Source organism: Haliotis rubra, unplaced genomic scaffold (assembly GCF_003918875.1).
Source record: "Haliotis rubra isolate DU_JTF1 unplaced genomic scaffold, ASM391887v1 Scf613, whole genome shotgun sequence".
NCBI lineage: Eukaryota > Metazoa > Mollusca > Gastropoda > Lepetellida > Haliotidae > Haliotis > Haliotis rubra.
Window position 1 is genome coordinate 612779 of NW_025767317.1, and position 23094 is coordinate 635872.

Below are 23094 nucleotides of genomic sequence, written 5' to 3' on the forward strand. Positions count from 1 at the left end.
TAAGGGTTAAAAGATGTGAACATGAATAAATAAATTCCGACAATCTAGGTTTGATTATGGCAATTAACATGTCGTTTACATGATTGATTGATTAGTAAGAAATGTCAGATATAAAATACATCAGTTAAAATGTTAACAACAACAAGAAAAGTGCGGAAAGGGTTGAGTGGCACCCCTATCTTTGTTTCATTGCAGTTACTCGTTCACATATAGGAGCAGTCTAAACTTTAAAGGGGTGTTGACCCATTTATGAATAAGAAAATGTTTAATTCATTGAATTAATGGCCATACATATAATTTTTGTATAATAAAATATAGTGGTAAACATTTAATGAGTAGTATATAATGTCATAATTTATCTGTATTACTCGTCATTCACACCCGCGCGATATGAATTACCCCTTCACCCCTCTCTGACGTCAAACTCTCACGTGTACGACATTACCGGTGTCTCTGGAAGCAAGTACGAACGAAAATGGCGAGTCCTGTAGCTTCGGTCGGGAAACTTCTGGCCCGTTTGGGTGGAAATGTCCAAAATTATCTCACACCAGTAGCAGTGAACGCTACACAGAAAAGAAATTGTAAGTTACATGAACGCTTGTCGAAGTAGATGCACTGTTGATAATTGGAAAACGGGCACTCGCGTTTTGTCCCTTATTGCAAGTGCCCTTGGATTGGCATTGTCTTTACTTGTGATTATTTATAACTTTCATAAAATGGTTACTTGAAATTAAGAGTAATCTTTGTAAGTTTACTTTATAGCGTACCGAAATGCAGCTGACATACGACTTCGCAGCATACGAAACACCAACATGACTCGTGTTAATTACCTTGCATTATGTTACTCGTTCAGAATGACAGTGACAGCTCTGTCGTTTTGATGTTTCTATCAAAATCGTGGAATTTTATCGTGTTTTCCTTGGTCAATCCTTTTTGCTGCATAGGTCTTTGAGATACGATTGCAACTGTTTGAATTAATGTGGGCAGACCGGGTACTGGATTTTAGAGGTCATTTGCTTAAAGATGCTTTTATGATTTAAACAACTTCACCTACATTTCAGCAGACTTTAATATTGATAAATACCTTTAAATCCACAGCAGAAAATGATATGGTATTAAAGTATTGTGATATCAACACATCTGTTACCATGAAATTGCAATTTACGCCAGGGGCATGCGTTTATCATTTGCTGTTCAGAGTTGCACCCCTTGGCTTACTAGAAAACCATGATAGTGTGTTGAATCAAGTTTATGTTTGGAAATACCCGGTATGTTGCACCAAAGTAGTAGACTTGCATCATTTCAGGCTTTCCTTCAACATAAAGGACCCGTGAAGATCCGGGGTAGAATAGGTCTTCAGCAACCCATGTGCTTGCCATAAAAAGGCGACTATCTTGTCGTAAGAGGCGACTAACGGGATCGGGTGGTCAGTTTCGCTGACTTGGTTGACACATGTCATCGGTTCCCAATTGCGCAGATCGATGCTCATGCTGTTGATCACTGGATTGTCTGGTCCAGACTCGATTATTTACAGACCGCCGCCATATAGCTGGAATATTGCTGGGTGCGGCGTAAAACTAAACTCACTCACTCACTCACTTCAACATAAAGCTAACACAAAGTACAATACTGTCAAAATCTAACTCAGTCACTGTTTACTTCAGTTTCCGGAGATTGTCACAGCTTTCAAAGCTGAGATAAGTTGCTCAATAGAAATGTTGATACTGACATATTCATGACTGTGTATGATGTATGTATTACATTTCAATGTTCTCAAGTAATTAATGCAAAACAATGTATATCTCATTTGGTAGACTTCACAAACAGATCAGACGTTTTCCCTTGCTCACTCTGTCTCAAGATCGTCAGTGGTATTTTCACAACAAGTGATTCTAAACATTCAACACCTGCAAAGATCTGTGTTAGAATTGGTCTTCAGCAACCGATTCTTGTCGTAAGTGGCATGTAATGGGATCAGGTAGTCTTGCTGACTTGGTTGACACATGTCATCATATCCAAATTGTTGAGACTGATGGTCATGCTGTTGATCACTGGATTATCTGGCCCTGACTTGACAATTTACAGATGGATGCCATATAGCTTAAATATTGCCGAGTGGGACGTTTAAAACAAAGAAACCCAATCATGTAAAAACAATTCTGATTACAAATCTAGATTACTGGTTTCTGCTTCCAAGTAACCCTTGAAGTTGGATGTGCTGATTCAGCACCCCGAACACCTGGGTTCGATACCCTATTTGTACAATGATTTCTGGTTTTCAGTACGTTCAGTACTCTATCACTGGAATGTAGTTTAGACGTGTACCGATCCAGGTCAAATAAGCATGATAAAGTCCTGTTAGGTGTGTTAACAATAGCTAACATGGTCACTATCTATGACCGGCACAGATAAACTATCATGTAAATAACAGGTTTTCACAAAGATAGCCTATATCTATTGCACTCTCCACGGATAGTTGAAGGCCTCTATATTTGTATCGGGCTGGTGGGGTAGCCCAGTGGTTAAAGCTTTCTCTCGTCATTTCCTTCATTTTTAATGCTCCAGGCTCCAATGTGACTGACACCTGGAGCCAAACATCCCCATTCATTAACACTGATTTCCTGTGACTGTGACTTCTTGTGTTGTGGCTGGTAACAAGGAAACAAACCCTCCTCCTCATTGTTTTCACACACCTGCTAAGTACTGCTGGCCTTCACACACAGTGTCGGCAGTGACTTGGCGGTGTTAATGGGGCGGTGGTGTAGCCTAGTGGTTAAGATATAAAATAAGACCCAGGTTCGATTCCCTACATGAGCAGTCCAATCAAGGACCAATAATCCAATACACTAATTAATCCTCTTGGCACGCTAGATAATCAGGAAGTAGTGATTGCACGGTGAATCAAATGCTTGTAGAATTACTGCGGTTATGCTTTATAAACACTGGGGGATTGCATTATCTGTATTTAAGTGAGTGACCTGTGTCAGAGTAAATAAATAGGCATTTGTTTTATTGACTCGTCAGTCACTTTGTGTGTCATGATGGCTAGATCAGCTAAGTGGGCATGTTTGGAGTTAAGACTTGTTAAAAAATTTATCTTATCCAGGATTTTGATCCTCTTCCTCGGCCTTCTCAAAAAGAACTTGCAGTTAAATATCAAATTGGCAGGCAAACTGTTTCGGACGTTTTGGAAAAGTGTGTCTGACATTTTCTTGCCAAATTGTTGATTTGTACTTGTTATTTGAACAATGTTTAGTGCTGAATAAAGAATAATTATCTGTCATCATTGTTTTGATTTGTTGCACAATTAAAAAGGATGTACACATGTGGATGTACGTTTCTGCATAGTGTAAAACCCTGAAAGTGAATTTTATATCATGTTAGTCAGATACATTATAAGTTTCAAACTTCACAATCCCCTTCACAAGGTTCTGACAGATAGTGTAGCATATTTATTGTGTTGTAAACTACTAGTATGTGTCAGTTTATGTATATTAGAGGTCTTATTGCTTCAAGGGGACTAGGAATTGGGTTAAGTAGAAGAGTCATAAGAGCTGCTGGCGTTAACTCAGGAGCTTAGTTGCAGCCTTTATACTTACTTTATTCACCAGGACATAATGCATGCGTTAAGTGCGTGTCAAAATCCTTCATATTTGTCTGAAATGTCCACGAAACATCAATATTTGACCATCTCATATTTTTTAGAATTATTTCAGATGTTGAATCACCTGTCCATGTGTTGCGTGTAATTTGTCACGCTTCTTGGGGTTGACATTAATGTATGTCACACTAGCAGTAGTAGCAGCAGATAGGCCTTGATTTCTGGCACATGTAAGTGTTAAATAGAACAAATTTTGTGATCTCCATGGTTAAAATTCAAATCTACAGACTTTTATTCACAACTGATGTTTCCCTTTGTAATTAATTGACAAAACTGCAATATATGAAGCCTATTTCTGGTGTTCCCCGCAGTGATATTACTGGAATATTGCTAAAAGTTGTGTAAAACCGTACTCGTGAACTCGTGACAAAACAGCACATTTTACATGCTATAAATAGTATATAAAAGAATGATTTCCTGACTATCTAACCTCATTTTGTTATCAGAACAAAAACATGTTTTTTTGGGGCCATAGTATGTAGAAATTAGAATTTTCTACCACCAATTTCAGTCTAAGTCAAACTTATTGCCATGGAAACGCCAAAAATATTTTATTCAGAATTCCAAAACTACCAAAAGGCACCAGTACACCACCAGATCTATCTATGTGCCAAGTTTGGGGAAGAAATAGTGAACGGTTTTAGAGTTCTGCTCCGGAAAAGACAAAAGTGCACGGACGCACGCACGGACGGAGTCCATTTGAATACCCCCGCCAAAACGCGTTGCAGGGGATAATTAGTGGTAGTGCTCTTTTCCGGAGCAGACCTCTAAAACCGTTCAATGTTTCTTCACCAAACTTGGCACATATACAGATCTGGTGGTGTACTGGTGCCTTTTGGTAGTTTTGGATTTCTGAATAAAATATTTTCTCATGATTTCCATTGAAATGATTTGGACTTAGTTTAAAAAAAAGTGAAGCTGGACTTTAAGTAACTGTCAGATGATTTGTTCTTTCAAATATGTGGGGGGGGGGGATATGTCATCTTCTGATGACTCTTGTTTAGATGAGTTTTACATTTGTTTCACCTCGGAGAAATATGAGACCAGGGTGCTACCTGGTTTTGTGTGGTGCAACTAGGTCAACGTGCACCTGTTGCAGGTTAGTTAACATTCCTCACTCTGAACACAGTAAACTTACACATGAAGAAAAGCATTGTAAGTGAGATAGACTTTGTGTGAAAATAGTAATTTTGTCAGAACCGACCATGCTGACATAGCATTGGGTTTTTGATGCTGTTTTTGATGTGAACAAATTAATGATAGTCTTCACATCTTGATTAGGACCAAACGTTCTTTTCTTTAAATAGAAGTATTCACAGCCTGCTGATAGATAATCACTCCAGGTTGTACTGTTGTCATTGACTATATCTTGGTAGAGGAAATTCTCAGGAATTCATCTGGACCTGATCAGAGGATAAGTCTACAGCATATGACAGTAAGGTTCTCTAAAATTCCTAAGAATTTAGGCCTTTAGGGTAGCCTAGTGGTTAAAGCGTTTGCTTGTCACTCGGAAGACCAGGTTTCGATTCCCCACATGGGTACAATGTGTGAAGCCCATTTCTGGTGTCGCCAGCCGTGATATTGTGGAATATTGCTTAAAGCGGCATTAAAACAAGAATTTAAGAAAATATAAACAGTAAAACAATCTGGTTAGGAACAAGTGCAGTCCATTTCCCAGTTTGCCTAGCCAAGGGTACTTAGTTTGGAGTCCAAGACAAATCCTTGGTTCCATGTTATGTTTTTAATGTGTTGTGTTGGTTCACTATTCTGCAGATGGCAGCGGCAGTCGGATCAAGGTGGCCAACCCTGTGGTGGAGCTCGATGGAGATGAGATGACCAGAATCATTTGGGAGAAAATCAAGGAGAGGGTAGGTGGACACACTTGTCAGGGTTCGCACGGGTCATGGAAACCTGGAGAAGTTTTGGAAAATTAATGTATCATTTCCAGGCCTTGAAAAGCTATGGAAAATGGGCATATATTAAAAAAGTAAAGGGAAAAGATATGGAAATTTAGTTCATGTGAAATGTCAACTCATGAATTAATATTTGTCACTCTCGTTTTAAAATTAAAATAAAATAGGACAAGATCTTGCAAAGAACCTATCGACCGGCATTCTGTTCAGCTCTGAACATCATTGTTTAATATAAACAGTGTGTGTGGGTAGCGCTGTGTGGAGTTTCTGGTGTATAAAAAATGTGGCTGGCTAATTTTAACGTTTTGGGGTTGTTTTTATGATGGTGAAAGGTCATAAATGGAACAGTTTTGCACTTGTATTTTGTTTTTATGATAAAAAACTATCAAGCAACAGAATATTTAATTGAGCTATGAATTCGTTGAGTAAATAGATAATATCAATATATTATTTCATTCACAAATCATTCCATCTTTTCACAACTTCCATTTGCAAATGGCGGGAATTCTGTTCGACTGGAAGGAAAACGAGATCAATTGTTTTGACAGTTTATGAGAAAAGTTAAAGGCGATTTGCTTAGTTATTATGCCGGGTCGTCGTACTTTTAATGCCGCATGGCTGTTGAAATATTCATGGATAAGGAGCCCGCGAGGTAAGTTCAATGCGGAATGTTGCCTTTGCGAAAATGACATCGATATTTCGAATATGGGCGAGGCTGCCATTACAAGTCATTTGAAGGAAAACTGATTTGTATGGATAGTCAACTTCTTTATTGCAATGAGTGCGACATTGCAAGAAAGAAGTTGACTATCCATACAAATCAGTTTTCCTTCATCTTCATAACTTCTAAAATGCCTCTCAAAGAAGTCATTTGAAGTCTGTAAAACACAGAAATCTTGCAACTAGGGATTGAAAAAATTTGAAAATCATGGATATAATGAATGTAACCAAGAGAAGTTCGGAAGATAAACCCCCTGAAACATAAATATGTGTGTTAAGTGCAGGCACTCCAAAACAGACTTTACACATGGTTGACAGCTTGCGGTGTCAGAACTAACATGTAATGGAAAAAGTCATGTTAAATATGTCTGAAGACATGATTGGTGTTTGTTTTCTTTCCAAGTTTGGTGGCCTTTAATTTCGTGTTTAAGTACTGGGTCCTTTCCCTGTCATGGAAAATTCAGAAAAATAGCCTTGAAAAACCATGGAAAAGTCATGGAATTTAGGGTACTTTCAAGTGTATGAACCCTGACTTGTTGTTTGAACACAACTTGCCACTAGTAGTCCTGCATAAGTTAGTTTCCCCACCCTTGTGTTGCAACACAATTCACCACCACCAGTCCAGCCCTCTGTCAGTAGTGCCTTTCACCCCATTGTTTCAACACCTCACCCCAACCAGCCCAGCCCTCCCTCAGTAGTGCCCTCACCCCATTGTTTCAACACCTCACCCCAACCAGGCCAGTCATCTGTCAGTAGTGCCCTCACCCCATTGTTTCAACACCTCACCCCAACCAGGCCAGTCATCTGTCAGCAGTGCCTTACCCCCATTGTTTCAACACATCACTTGAATCAGTCCAGCCCTCCCTCAGTAGTGCCCTCACCCCATTGTTTCAACACCTCACCTGAACCAGTCCAGCCCTCCCTCAGTGGTGCCTTACCCCCCATTGTTTCAACACCTTACCCCATCCAGTCCAGCCCTCCCTCAGTGGTGCCTTACCCCCATTGTTTCAACACCTTACCCCATCCAGTCCAGCCCTCCCTCAGTGGTGCCTTACCCCCCATTGTTTCAACACCTCACCCCATCCAGCCCAGCCCTCCCTCAGTAGTGCCTTACCACCCATTGTTTCAACACCTTACCCCATCCAGCCCAGCCCTCCCTCAGTAGTGCCTTTACCACCCATTGTTTCAACACCTCACCCCATCCAGTCCAGCCCTCCCTCAGTAGTGCCCCTAACCCCATTGTTTCAACACCTCACCCCATCCAGTCCAGCCCTCCCTCAGTGGTGCCTTACCCCCATTGTTTCAACACCTTACCCCATCCAGTCCAGCCCTCCTCAGTGGTGCCTTACCCCCATTGTTTCAACACCTTACCCCATCCAGTCCAGCCCTCCCTCAGTGGTGCCTTACCCCCCATTGTTTCAACACCTTACCCCATCCAGCCCAGCCCTTCCTCAGTAGTGCCTTACCACCCATTGTTTCAACACCTCACCCCATCCAGCCCAGCCCTCCCCTCAGTAGTGCCTTACCCCCCATTGTTTCAACACCTCACCCCATCCAGCCCAGCCCTCCCTCAGTAGTGCCTTACCACCCATTGTTTCAACACCTCACCCCAACCAGCCCAGCCCTCCCTCAGTAGTGCCTTACCACCCATTGTTTCAACACCTCACCCCATCCAGCCCAGCCCCTCCCTCAGTAGTGCCTTACCACCCATTGTTTCAACACCTCACCCCATCCAGCCCAGCCCTCCCTCAGTAGTGCCTTACCACCCATTGTTTCAACACCTCACCCCATCCAGCCCAGCCCCCTCCCTCAGTAGTGCCTTACCACCCATTGTTTCAACACCTCACCCCATCCAGCCCAGCCCACCCTCAGTAGTGCCTTACCACCCATTGTTTCAACACCTTACCCCATCCAGCCCAGCCCTCCCTCAGTAGTGCCTTACCACCCATTGTTTCAACACCTTACCCCATCCAGCCCAGCCCTCCCTCAGTAGTGCCTTACCACCCATTGTTTCAACACCTTACCCCATCCAGCCCAGCCCTCCCTCAGTAGTGCCTTACCACCCATTGTTTCAACACCTTACCCCATCCAGCCCAGCCCTCCCTCAGTAGTGCCTTACCACCCATTGTTTCAACACCTTACCCCATCCAGCCCAGCCCTCCCTCAGTAGTGCCTTACCACCCATTGTTTCAACACCTTACCCCATCCAGCCCAGCCCTCCCTCAGTAGTGCCTTACCACCCATTGTTTCAACACCTTACAGTAACAGCTGTTACTGTGTTACTATCAAATATGGCCACAAATGATAATTCGCGATAGTCATCACCATATGTTATAACAGAGTGAACATCTGTTGCATTTACACCTCTTGATGACGCAGAGCTGTTACCATGGTTACAATGGGTGACTGAAAGAAAAGACAGTTGTTTGGGTATGTTTAGATCTGCTTCTGGAGTGCTCTGGTAGATTATGATTAAAACTAAGCTTCAACATATCATTTGATTGGTTTACTCAGTATGCAATACCGTTCAAACGATGTGCGTAACACGATACCTTGTGTTGCCATATGTCACTAGAAACATGTATTGGATGTAACTGATGTAGAAGTTCTCGTTACGCCTGTGATATGGCATGAAACGATTTCATATAGACTTATGCTTAATCCCTGAATATTACAAGTAAATTATAAAAGTAACAAATAAAAAAATATTAATTAAAAAGGAGCCCCAGTCACATGGTAGATTATGAACCTGGGGAAATCTAGAATTGTTTCATTTGGGGCTTTTGCATGGCAAGAAGGGTGAGGCGGTAGGGGAAATAATGCTGTTTAGGGACTGTGAGATGGACTACACATCATACGTCAGTATTTTCTGAAGGCATGCCCACAAGTTCTCAAGCAATTGCAGATTCAGTTATCGAACCTTTTCTAATTGTTTTGCTGGACATGTTGAATTTGCCCCTGTGACAGAACCTTCTAGGCCTAGTCTTATCAGGTTTCCTGTAGCGTGTCATGGACGATAGTTGTAATGATCATGGTGTCATGCTTCACATTTTAGCATCACATACCTAATAATCACGATGCATGAAATTAATATACTGAAATGTGATACAGCCACAGTCCTGATCAGCAATAGTCATATATTAAACTTTTATAGTATTTGTCACAATTCAGTAGGCCAGACAGTTTAAGGGGTAGAAATTGATTTTTGTCTTGAAAAATCTGCTACATAGTTCATATATAATATATCTAATTATTTAAGTGATCGTTCGGAAAGGAAATGTCGCAAAACCTTCCTGAATTATGGTAGTATTTATCAGAGGTTAATACTGCACCGTATGGCTAGACATACTATAACGTGATACAACATGTCTGTACTGTGATAGTTCACCAGACTAATCCTGAACCTTGCAAGTCAGCTGGCCATGTTCAGACAGGCAAGCTTATACTACAGCTGACCGAGCAACGCCTTCTATAATACATGTACCAATACAGGTTAATACTATCAAGGGGTGTATATCCTTTTACAAACATTGCTCATGTCTAGACGATACTACCATGGGACATTATATATAGATCTGTATATGCTGTTTTGTGCAGCTGCTATATTTTGTTAAAGCTGTATCATTCTGACATGAAACAACATTCTGTTCCTGCCAAATTAGTGTTTATCTGATCAGCCATTGTTCACCTGCTGTTAAGTGTGATGGAGAGGTGTGCAACGACTGGTCAGATTATTGCTGCATTGCTGTTGTCCTTCGCTGTGAAAACCCTGTTCATTAGTTGGTGTCAGTGTTAGGCCTAACTTAAGATGGAGGAAATTGTTTTAAGGAAAGCCGAAATTATGAATATAATGACTTGCCATATATTTTCAACCCCTAAAAGAGGCATGTTCATAGCTTTGTATAAAATATGTACCAGGTTTTCCTGGTCACCTGCGGAATCAGTGAAGTGACTTGTGATAAAACAGTAAATAGGGCCAAAAATATCCTGTTGATAATCAGTGGTAGGCAAATGTTCCCTTGAGCCATTTCAATCCTTTATCAGTGCTGTTATTACGATCGCATGTGAGTTCTGTGCCAAGGTTACCCCAATGTTATCTCAGTGTTATCTCAGTATTGTCTGATATCTGTCTCAGATTGGGGTTTCTAGGGAGTTAGTAGATCTTAACTTTGCTTTGGTGGAGGACTTGGATATTGTATTGAATATTTTGTTCATTACGAAGGTTTATACACCAGACCTGTTTTCACACCACTGATATTGTTTAACTGCGGTAAACTGTCCATTTTGTGAGCGGACTCTGCTCCAACAAAGTAAAGTTGTAACCACCTTCTCAGCTTCATGAATGTCAAATTTAGTCTGATTGTCGTCACTCATATTTGAATAATGAATTCTCACAGCAGCTGCATGTTTGCAGTGCTTGCACTTCTTGCAGTACTCTGTACATCAGACAATAGCCATTTAATTGGCGTTTTTCTCCCAGACCTACACAACTGCAGAAATGTTTATGGAATGCTGGCCTTTCAGGGTGAGGGTGAGGTAATTTTGTGCTCTTGAAATATCGTTCCTCTTGTATGCCCACATGGGTACAATGTGTGAAGCCCATTTCTGGTGTCCCCCACTATGATATTACTAGAATATTGCTAAAACCGGCGTAAAACCATGTTCACTCACTCACTCACTCACTCACTCCTGTATGGCTGCCCACTGTAAAAGAGTCCATTGATAGTTCTACAATACTGTCTGATCAGAAACCTCAGACCTGGACATAAATCATCTTTGCCAAAGACTTGTCCATATTGACTGTTTAACCATTTACTAATGCAGTCAGATTACATCACATGAAGTGACGAGTTAGGACAATCAAAGATCATCTGTGTACTTTGAACCATTGCCAAGCAACCAAACTTCCCCTGTGACTTAATGAAAAATTCCCTTATCACAAGTAACAGAAATCCCCAACGGGGTAGCCTAATGGTTAAATCGTTTGCTTGTCCCGCCGAAGACCCGGGTTGAATCCCCAATTGGGGAGCCCATTTCTGGTGTCCATAACTGTGATCATTGTGGAACATTTCTAACAGCAGCTTAAAACACTCACTCACTCACTATTGCTTCCCTACTACAGTATGTGTGAATAATTCTAAGATAATGTTGGCGATTTCTTCCCCTTTCACTCACTCGTGCAGTCCCGCAGTCCAGGCACGTGTTGTTTGCCATTGTGTGATTAGCTGATATGGGTGCATGCAAATACCACTGGCTGCCCCATACAGGAGCATGCCTAGTGTGGATGGCTTGTGTGGGAGGTGCAGTTGACTGATGTTGTGGCTATTCAGCACAGCTGCTAGCTACAGAGCTACTCTGACCCAGTCTCAGGCGGTACGACTTCTCAACGCTTACTGAGGGCAATATGCAACAAACCGTTATCTGCAGGAGCTGATTTTATTGACAGTGATATTCTTTTAACTGATTGTAAAACTTGGTCAATGTTAATGGTATTTTACTGCAGTTGAAATTTGCAAAGTGTGCCTCGATAAATAATACCCTTCCAAATGCCTATCTATTTCATTAATTATTTGTATTTAGTTCTGTTCACTGACAATACTTTTACCACAAGCTTCATGTTCTTGTAAAAATATCCCTGGGTATTATCTTGGGTTTTAGCAGGGACACAGGAATTTTGTCATTTTTTACTTTCCCAATGCTATTTATACTGTGCAATTTACACACTGCTACAGGGGCGGTGGGGTAGCCTTGTGGTTAAAGCTTTCACCCGTCACAACAAAGACCCGGGTTCGACTCCCCACATTGGTACAATATGTGAAGCCCATTTCTGGTGTCACCGCTGTGATATTGCTGGAATATTGCTAAAAGTGGTATTAAACCAAACTCACTCACTTGCACACTGCTACAAGAAATTTCAATGCTTGAATATTGAATGTCTTTTTACTTTACACCATGTACCAAGCACGTGAAAAAATCAAAGAAATTTATAAAGGCAGTCCTAAAACATACACACTCTGTCTTCTATATGCAGAAGCCTCTTGCCTTCCTGTCATAGGAAGTGGTTACGTGTTTCACATGTCAACTTTGGCCTCTATTAATAATCAGAGATAATACATAGCCTGTTTGACCTTGTTTGACTTTCACATACTGGTAGATAAGCATGTCTAGCTGAAGGTTTTATTTGTTTTGTAGTATTACCCTGACCGCAATTCACATTGTCCGTGTCTTATTTTCTACCTTGTCACAAGATCCTCTGACATTGACCTACTATCAAGGTTAAAACCGTAAATGTGACCGGCGTAACATGATCCAAGGCTTTGTCTGTGTGAAAGCCCTGTTTGCGTCAATACCCGTATTTACCGTCTCACGTAACCCTGAATGTGCAATGTTAGCTTTTTTCCCAAGGTCATTCAAGTTACAGTGTGTAACCTGTAATAATACTGACTTTGTTAATTATAATCATTCATAAATACTAACTAAATGGGCATGAGAAGGACTGCTTGTTTTATCATCCATTCATTGAATAAATATGTCTAATTCTTCCTTGAAAAGGCCTTCACTGTAGTTGAAAGCCTTCAATGTCTCGAAGGCCTTTACCTTATTTTGGCAGTCAGTCCCTGTCTGAAGTAATTAGATAAGAAATGTGTGCTCTCTCATAATGTTTTCAAAGATTTGTTTTTAATCTGGGCTTCACAGTTCTTTCTTTCCTTTTTTCTTTCTGTTGGTTGGTTGGTTTTACTTGTTTTGGTCTGCCATGGTGTGGGTTTGTAGGGCTATTTGGTGGAAGTATTATTGGCTATGGTAATATGTTTGTTCTTTTTGTTGTCATTGGTATATGAAAATATATGCAACAAGAAACATGATCCTTTTCTTGTGAGCTTACAACACAATTATGTGGGTTAAATACAATCCTTGTAGATGTTTCATGGTTATAAGAAGACAAGTGGAACATGGTAACCAATATCCTAGTTTTTCCGCTAATGTTATTCTATTACAATTAGTGTAGGAAGATGAATATTGTTTTGAGTTCTTTGGTGACTTATCTCCTAACAAGTGTTTTAACCGACGATAAATCTGATCAAAGTATCAAAATATAGTCCGTCGAATCTAGTCATCCTCTGTGATAGACTGATAGCAGACACACTAGTGATAAATAAATAAATAAATAAATAAATAAATAAATAAATAGACTATTTCAGTCAATTTGTAAAGTGTCCAAGTCAGTCATGCTACAAAGCAACTGAATTTATTTAGCTATTTTACAAACTGCCTTAGTTTATGCATTGACTATGACATACACATGGTATAAATTGGAAGCAAGTGATATTTATTAGCCTGTTTGTTGAATTTTTTCTTGCAAACTGAGCTATGCCAAATTCCACCTGTACTTGTGCAGTCCTGTGGGAAATAGTACCTGTAACCTGCAAAAGGACACCTGTTTTGTTGCAGCTCATCTTCCCCTACCTGGAGGTTGACTGCAAGTACTATGATCTGGGTCTGCCATACCGGGACCAGACCAACGACCAGGTTACCATCGACTCCGCCGAGGCCATCAGGAAGTACAATGTAGGCATCAAGTGTGCCACCATTACACCCGACGAGGCTCGTGTTGAAGGTTAGTGGTTTTGCACTGTTAAAGATCACATATACTTTAGTGGGGTACAAAAACATAAATCATTTCTTGGCATCATTATAAATGAAACCCCGTCATTAAAACTACTTATTTCGACATTTAATTAACTGAAAACGACCTTTTTGACAACAGTGCACAATTCTCCCCGCAAACGAAATTTCAACCAATCAAAGGGACGCATCTCTGTGACGTAATGTGAGGAATAGATATGAGGACCAATGTAGAATTTATGTACATTTCGTGGGTTAAATTATCCTGTTTACAGGTTTGTCTAAATTGAAATTGTGACAGTTGTTTTGAAAAATGTAAGCTTTATGTTTTCTACTTCTACTGTCATTTAATCTTGTCACCTGCATTGCCTAGCTTCCGAGTTACAGATTCTGTCTAAATTGCTTGTTGTCATAATGGTTACCTGTTGGCTAGGTCTGGTGTTTGTTCCCCAATTAAATCAGGTGTTAAACCATTTATGTCAAGTGATTTAAATATGGATAATTCAGTGGGTTGGCATTTGGTACAAAGCTCACTCTGACATGTCCGGAAGTAATTCAGACAGCAACAGTCTTTCTGTTCAACTTCAATGAAGAAACAATGCTAGGCCTTATTTATTCGCTAGTGAAGTAATTCAGACCCCCACAGCATGTTACAGTCATGCAAAATTCTTTTGATTATGATTTCATATTTAACTTCAAGTTTTGATTTTTAACTGGATGAAAACAAACTATAATCTCATTGATTCTCAAACAGACTTTAGCCAGTGACGTCACGATTTTTAAAAATGGTGGCGCCCTGTCGCGAACATCCGCCAGTCTAAGAATAAATGCTATTTAGGTCTGTTTTCTGGGTAACAAAATCAAAACTGCTTTCTACTGGTAGTGAAATATGTATTTGATTGATGACCAATAGGATTTTGCATGACATAGCTTATAAAATAACAATTTCTCTCTTGGAAGCAAGGTGGGTGTCAATATAATAATACTTACACTATTATTGTCACTTCAACCACAACCTCCCTTCCGAGGAAGAAATCGTTATGTTACAAGTTGTCATGCAAAATCCTTTTGGTCATCAATCATATGCATATTTTACTACAACTAGTAAGTAGTTTTGATTTTTTAACTTAATGAAAACGTCGAGAAATCAGCAAAATGACTAGCTTGTTACACTGTATATACAACTTACTGCAAATTTCCTCACATCACGTCATTTCTGGTTTGCTGCAGTCTTTTAAGCTGTGAATCGTAAACTATGACCATAAATTTTAATGTATTCATTAACAACAATGTTTTTAAGCATGAATTTGGTGTTCAACCGCAAGTCTTTCATATGTAAAGAGTACAAAAAACCAAAGTTCATTCGTTCTTTAAGGCTTTTCCATGTGTACATCATACACATTACAAATTTATGCAAATTCGATGCAAATTTAAGAAGTAACTGTTTAAATTGTAATATTTATAGCATGTGGTTTTAAATATCCTTTTTTAGACCCGTGAAGATCCGGGTTAGAATTGATCTTCAGTAACCCATGCTTGTCGTAAGAGGTGACTAACAGGATCAGATGGTCAGGCTCGCTGACTTTGTTGACACATGTCATTGTATCCCAATTGCATAGATTGATGCTCATGCTGTTGATCAGTGGATTGTCTGGTCCAGATTCGATTATTTACAGACTACCGTAATATAGTTGAAAAATTGCTGAGTGCAGCGTAAAACTAAGGGCGTTGTGTGTGCGCACATGTGTATAATAAATGTTTATGTACCTTCAAATGTAGAGTTCAAGTTGAAGAAAATGTGGCTCAGTCCGAATGGAACAATCAGGAACATCCTGGGTGGTACAGTGTTCCGGGAGCCAATTCTCTGCCAGAACATTCCACGTCTCGTGCCGGGCTGGACCCGCCCCATTGTGATTGGCCGTCACGCTCACGGTGATCAGGTATATTATCATGTGACTTCATGTTCCCTTCCAATGAGTAATGACACCACTCTGTGATTATCCGTGCCCCTGCCTGCAGCATGGACAGTTGCTCGCAATGTCAACCCTTGTATTTTTATAGGCAGCCATGATTTGGTTGGAACATTACAAAGTGAAAGCAAAGGACCCACTTTCAATATCCCTTCTCTAAAATATTATCAAATGGATACAGAATATTGTGAGTCCACTGAAGTGTTGCAGTCAGTCTCCACTGTGTGTGTGTGTGTCACAGATGTCTGAGACTTTATGCCTCCTAAATACCCCTTGAACTTCTGTATGGATGACTATGTAGGTCAGAGTAACAGAATGAATGAATGACTGAATGAGAGTGAGTTTTCAGTATTCCAGCAATATCATGGCTGGGGACACCAGAAATGGGCTTCAGACATTGTACCCATGTGGGGAATTGAACGCTGGTCTTCGACGTGACGAGCGAAAGCTTTAACCACTAGGCTACCCAATCCCCAACACAGAATGAACTAGGCACTCAGAAAATTTGTGAATATGATAACTTAAGTATGCATTGATAAGAAACTAATGGATGATCTCTAAATTGGGTCACATGATGAAAGGGGTTAAAAAAATGTTTTAAATCAAAAACAAATTTTGTGGTCAGATACGATGAATTCAAAGGATCTTACTGTAACTCTTATATGTCAAATGTCAAGGTATTTTTGAAGGTCAGTGTAATGAGTGAATAGTTAAAGAAGTATTGCTTGTTTGCAAAAACATGGATGCCATATTCTTGCAAGTGATTTTGGAAGCTATTGGAGGTCAATCCCTCAATGGGTTATAACATCCCTAATAGTGGGTGTATGGGTTTGGGAATATTGGGTGGGAGGCTGCTTCTACTCTTCAGTCTATTGATGTGTAGGGGCGCTGGTGTAGCCTAAAGGTTAAAGCGTCCATTCGTCACATTGAAGATCCGGATTCGATTTCCCACATGGGTATAATGTGTGAAGCCCATTTCTGGTGTCCTCCATCGTAATATTGCTGGAATATTGCTAAAAGCAGTGTAGAAACCATACTCACTCAGATGTGTACCTGGAATATATCACTTTGTAAATGTGCTCTAAGGTTCATTTTCAAACTACGTGTTGGTAACACTATTCAAGTTTTCTGATGTCTGTTTATCAACATTCAAACTGACACATGTACCATGACAGTACAAAGCAACAGACTATGTGATTGAGAAGCCCAGCAAGTTCGAGTTGGTTGTGACTACTGATGGAAAGGAAACCAGACTGCCAGCCTTTGAGTTCAAGAATGGAGGTGGTGTGATCATGGGCATGTACAATACTGACGAGGTAAGCTGGTGCCGGGAGTCAACTTTCATATTGTGATTTGCAGTAAATATTGGTGACATTATATCTTCAACTAGGACACCTAAACACAACTGGTACAGAATTGATTATATTAAGAAATTAATATCTACGTGTTCATCCTGGCCATCTTTGTAAATTAAATATGTGATTAATTGGATTTTTCCCATTGTATCTTGGTCCAAGGGGAGATAATTTGTGAAAATGCATTTTACATCTCCTAATAAGCAGTGCTCATATCTTTGAAAACAGTTCTAATGACATTATTCCCTAACCATTTTTGTTTTTCAGTCAATCGTAGGATTCGCCCATGCTTGCTTCCAGTATGCCATAATGAAGAAATGGCCTCTGTACATGAGCACCAAAAATACAATCCTGAAGAGATATGATGGCAGATTTAAGGACATCTTTGAGGAGATCTATGAAGCGTATGTTGTACATTCTTTGCTCTAACAGCAGGAAAAACCTTTTGCATATAACAAATTTCAGTGGTGATAAGGGTTGTGGATTTCTTGGGTTCTGTGCCCCTGCCCCAGGCAGACAAATTTAATTTTTAAATTTTATTTGTTCTTTGCCTTGACCTAATATTTGTCTGTTTGCAGAAAATACAAACCAGAGTTTGAGAAGCTTGGAATCTGGTATGAGCATCGTCTGATTGATGATATGGTTGCTCAGGCTCTCAAGTCAGATGGAGGCTTTGTATGGGCTTGCAAGAACTATGATGGTGATGTGCAGTCCGATGTTGTTGCTCAGGGTAGGTATGAATGACTTCATGTCTATTCTTCTCAGTACCAGGTAATGATATATTTGCTGTAGGTGAATAGGCCAATATGCTAGGTTCTCAATGCTTTTTCATGAATAAAGCACAATTGGTCAGGTCACCAAGTTGCCAAGCAGATTGCCTCCCTTAGTCAAGTTGCCGTCTGCTGATCCACTCGGACTTTATAGCCTATTGGATAGACTGTCCAGATTGCAGAAATTGGGTATGATCCCTTGGCCATGTCCTGCTTATTGTTACCCTGCCTGCCACTCAACATTAATGGGGTGGAATACTTATCAAAGCTGCTTCAAACCCAGCTCACTTGCTCACTGACTTATATCACACAAGGGGTGAAACAGTATACCGCAGTATTTTGCCTTTGTTGGGTATACCGTATTGCAATACAAACAATTTGGTATCATTGGTTTTTGTACCGTCATTTTATTAACCTTTTTAAACCTTTTCCAAAATGTCAATAAATCAAATCATTTTGTCAAAATCTATGCATTTCTGTGCAAGACAGTCGCTATTTTCTGGGAAGCAAGTTCTCATATACCGAACCGAAGGCCTTGTACCGCAATACGTACCGTACGTATCACTTCACCCCTAGTTTACACATCATCATATCCCAACTGCATAGATGAGTTCTCATGATGTGTGTCACTGGATTGTATGGTCCAGACTTGATTATTTACAGATCGCTGGAATATTGCTTTGTGTGGCGTTAAACAACAACACTCACTCACTCAAGGAAAACTGACATGTTGGAAATTATGTTGGTATACAGGTTATGGATCCCTGGGACTGATGACTAGTGTGTTGGTGTGCCCTGATGGGAAGACCATAGAGGCTGAGGCTGCTCATGGCACTGTCACCAGGCACTACAGAGAGCACCAGAAGGTACCACTCTTCTCTTCTCATTGATGTAGAGACTTCATGTTGGTTGCATTTGTTGGATTGCCTTTTATGCTTTGAAAGAGAAAACCACATATGCTTTGAAAGAGAAAACCACATATGCTTTGAAAGAGAAAACCATGTATGCTTTCATTTGTTTCATCGTGCAGATGTTGAATGCAATGGTGTATTTATGTTACCAGGGCAACCCCACAAGCACCAACCCTGTCGCCAGTATCTTTGCCTGGACACGAGGGTTGGAACACAGAGGAAAACTAGACGGAAACGCTGACCTTCAGAGGTGAGGTATATGTAAACATGTCCTGACGTGACAGCTAACACATACAGCATTTGGTCATGAGAATCAACAGATTATGATGATAATTAGTCTGTTTATATGCGCTAAATCCACACCGACAGCATGCTCATAGCGCAAACAATTATTATCCCAAATAACACAAGCAGCATGTGAGGTGATAGAAGGTTATATATAGCGACATGACTTATCCCACCGGGTACCCATTTTCTGGTGTTCTTGGGATTTGGGGTACTGGGGAGGATTTTTTCGACACTGTAGTGATTTGGGGTTCACTGAGGGATTTGGGGTACACTGGGGCTTCTGGGTGAGAATAGGTCCCAATCAGCATATGTTGGTGGTAAGAAATGACCAAATGAACCTGGTTGTTGTTTTGGTAGATTGCATGTCACTGTACCCTGGTTGTAGATGGTTGCCCACAACATCAATCACTAGATTGTCTGGTTCATTCTCAGTTACCATTGCATTGCTCATTATTGAAAGTGATTTGACAAACTGACTCTACAAGGTGTAATTTATCAACTTTCACCTGTTAGCACTACTTTCTTCCTCACTTTCCATACCCGTGAAGGTCCGGGTTAGAATATTGATCTTCAGTAACCCATGCTTGTAAGAGTCGACTAACAGTATTGGGTGTTTAGGCTCGCTGTCGTGGTTGACACATGTCAGCGGTTTCCAATTGCGCAGATCGATGTTCATGCTGTTGATCACTGGATTGTCTGGTCCAGACAGCTGCCATTTAGCTGGAATATTGCTGAGTGTGGCATAAAACTAAACTCACTCACTCCTTTCTTGCCATGAAATAAACACTATTAACCAAAACATTGGATAAATTTATAAAATTTTGTACTTGGCCTTAACTCATATTCCCCCAAGTATACATGATATTGGTAAATATGTCAACCAAATGAATCAGGCTTGGTGACATGGCCATTTACGATCGTTAGGCATTGGTCATTTCACCCACTTTTTTTTGTCTTGTCAAGAATGCCCAAGACCAGGGCCCCGTTCCTCAAAGCGATCATAATCCTAAGACGATCTTAACTCACATACTTTAACATAGATTTACGACAGTCGTAGCACTACGATGGCTTTGAGGAATGAGGCTCTGATTTACTGATCCATCAAATTTCAATGCCTTTTCAACAATGACGATATTTCTTCATGGTAGATAAGTTACCTGAGAGTAACTGTGGGTGTCTGTGTTCCAGGTTCTGTCAACAGATGGAGGAGGCATGTGTCCAGTGTATCGACAGCGGAAAGATGACCAAAGATTTAGCTGGATGCATCCACGGACTGAAGAAGTGAGTACAATCAAATCCCATCCTGTCTAGACCAGTTGCGATAGAAACTGGAGGATCGGTCATGACAGATCAGACCAAGTTTTGCAAGACGATTTAATTGGAATTCAAACATGGTTGCCAGTGCGCCAGATGGGAACATGCAAAAACCAAAAGCCCACCAGCAAAAACATCTGAGAAATCACTTGACCTATGAAGATGCAACTTCTCAGGCTTGTTCTGACCATCTTGAAGCTTAGGCTCAGCTGTTTATATTTGAAATGTTCTGTGGTAGTCTTAAATTCTCTCAAAATGCAGTTTTGTCTTTTTAGACATCTTTTCTGAAATTGCAAACTGAGAAATCTAAATTTCACAATGCATGGTTCTCATGATGGCATCGAAATTATGATTACTGTTTTTTGTGGAACAGTTGGAACAATTGTTTGGCATTAGAAAACTATAAACTTAAACTGTTGCAAAAATGTTCTGTGATAGGACTTTTAAAAAAACGTTATGGACAGTTTCTTGTTTCACTTTGGTTCAAGAAGAAGGCTGAGAGCAAAAATGTTTAAACGGTTGTCTTTGTTGACATTTCAAATTGTAAAGCTCTGAAGGATTGAATTGTAAGGATGTATTGTCACATTGTGTGTGGTACTTGAAATATGTATCGAGTTTTGCCTCATCTGAACATGCACAAATCTCAATTGTTCCAATCTTTCAAAGAAACCATTTGATTAATAACACTTTAAGGTAGCTTGACAAGAATTATTCACTGCTTGCTAGTTGGTAGTTTGTGGGAACGTGAAGTGTGAGACCTGTGTGTAGGCCTGCAAGTATTTGTTCTCGTCAAGTGTGATCTAGTTTTACTGTAATCAACATCCCCAAGAAATGCCCTGTGAAGATCAGTTAAGTTAGTCTTTAACAAGAATGTGTGAAGCCCATTTCTGGTGTTCCCTGCCGTGATGTTGCTGGAATATTGCTGAAAGCGGCGGCGTCAAACCATACTCACTCGCTCATCCAGGATTGGGTAGACAGACTCGCTTTTTTTTTTTTAAAGTATTTTAGAAGCTGCGCACTTATACAGTTTTTCAATTATCACTGTTTCCATCTTTGAAGTAATATGCTGCTGAAAAGAAGTTACGGTCAACCTGATTCTTTCTTATTACTGTAGGTAATCAATGACGATTGAAGCATTGTATTATCAAAGGATCACAGGTTCTCTTGCGTCTTTTGAGTATGTTTGATAGGCATTTACTTAAAAGTTGACGGATGATTAAGTGGATGCAATATATGGATGACCACTGTACTGTAATAGTTATAGGGAGACTTAATAACCATGCTGCAGAACGTGTATAGCAGGTGCCCGATACTTCTTGTGACATGTGCAGTGTATGTTGCTGATTTTGTCTTTCAGTGTCAAGCCTGAGCATTATCTGAACACCATGGACTTCCTTGAGGCGATCAGCGAACAGTTCGAACGCACACGCAAGAATTGATCCACATAGCACATAGGCAGTTTCATTATCGTGTGTACAGTAGGCCGGAGCCTGATTTGAATCTCTCATCATGGGTCCTCCCCATGTTTGTACAATAGAATCATGAAGCTTTTTCATTCGTAAATCTAATGTACTCCAGTGCAAGTTCTTCAAACAGGTTAGGGGCTGGACTCCATGAACAGTGCTTTACATTGCCATTTTGGGTCAACTGATTTATTATTGAAGATTACCATTGACGTATACATGAGCCCCAAACCAAATTTCGGTAAAGTTTTGTTCCTCTTTATGAAGCTGGGCCTCGTTTCACAAAGCTCTCGTAAGCCTAAGATCTCATAACTTTTCTCGTAGGATTCGAATCACCTATACTATAATATAGGAGGTACGAATGCTACAGAGAAAAGTTACAAGATCTTAGGCTTACGAGAGCTTTGAGAAACGGGGCCCTGGACTGTCAGTATGTTTCAAATTATTTGGGTGAATTCTGCTGTAATTGTTACCAAAGAACATTGTTGTTGTTTATGCAAGAAATGAATCAACGAAACATGGTCCTATTTGCATGAAGAGTACTACTTAAGTTTGAAGTATACATTTGAGATGCAGTGTAGTGCTATTTGGAGAACCACATCATGATAATAGTGAACCGAGTTGTTTACTTTCATGCAACTTGTACATCCATCAGCTCAGCAATAAAGCCACTGAGTGTCACCTGTGTTCCTGTGTTCACTGGGAGGGCTGTTGAGATACATGGTATTAAGGCAGGGCAGGGTGGGTAGGTAGCCTAGTGGTTAGATTCCACTAGCACATCACTCCAATTCTCAGACCTGCATTGGCTGCCCATCAAACAGCGCATATCCTTCAAAACCCTGACTATCTGCTCTCCACTGTGACACTGCTCCAGCCTATCTGAAGGACCTCCTCACTCCCTATCTCCCTGCTCGTAGACTCCACTCATCTGATCAACCCGAGCTGTACCCTTCACCAGGACAAAGTTAGCTAGCCAGGCTTTTTCAGTTGTGGCTCCAAACATCTCTCAAATCTGTTGACTCTGTTAGTCATTCTGCCGCGACTTGAAAACCCATCTCTTCAACCAATAACCCTGTTTATTATATGCACGTGCTGTTCACAAGGAC

The 23094-nt window shown here is 40.4% G+C and overlaps 1 protein-coding gene across 1 annotated transcript; it reads left to right on the forward strand.

The window, feature by feature from the left end:
• Positions 1 to 422: 422 nt before the first annotated feature.
• LOC124255941 (isocitrate dehydrogenase [NADP], mitochondrial-like) lies at positions 423 to 22669 on the forward strand. The gene is made up of 11 exons (XM_046689894.1): positions 423 to 581; positions 5435 to 5529; positions 13744 to 13909; positions 15697 to 15857; positions 17063 to 17203; positions 17510 to 17646; positions 17821 to 17972; positions 18766 to 18878; positions 19076 to 19173; positions 20400 to 20492; positions 21883 to 22669. The coding sequence occupies exons 1-11, from the start codon at positions 476 to 478 to the stop codon at positions 21962 to 21964; spliced, it is 1344 nt and encodes a 447-aa protein (XP_046545850.1). The 5' UTR covers positions 423 to 475; the 3' UTR covers positions 21965 to 22669.
• Positions 22670 to 23094: the final 425 nt, after the last annotated feature.

What these genes read in the sequence shown, in the direction of transcription:
- LOC124255941 (XM_046689894.1), top strand. Translation starts at nt 476, where the DNA reads ATGGCGAGTCCTGTAGCTTCGGTCGGGAAACTTCTGGCCCGTTTGGGT. An exon ending in GTCACGCTCACGGTGATCAG is followed by an intron (nt 15,858 to 17,062) that starts GTATATTATCAT and finishes GTACCATGACAG; the next exon opens with TACAAAGCAACAGACTATGT. An exon ending in TTTGAGGAGATCTATGAAGC is followed by an intron (nt 17,647 to 17,820) that starts GTATGTTGTACA and finishes GTCTGTTTGCAG; the next exon opens with AAAATACAAACCAGAGTTTG.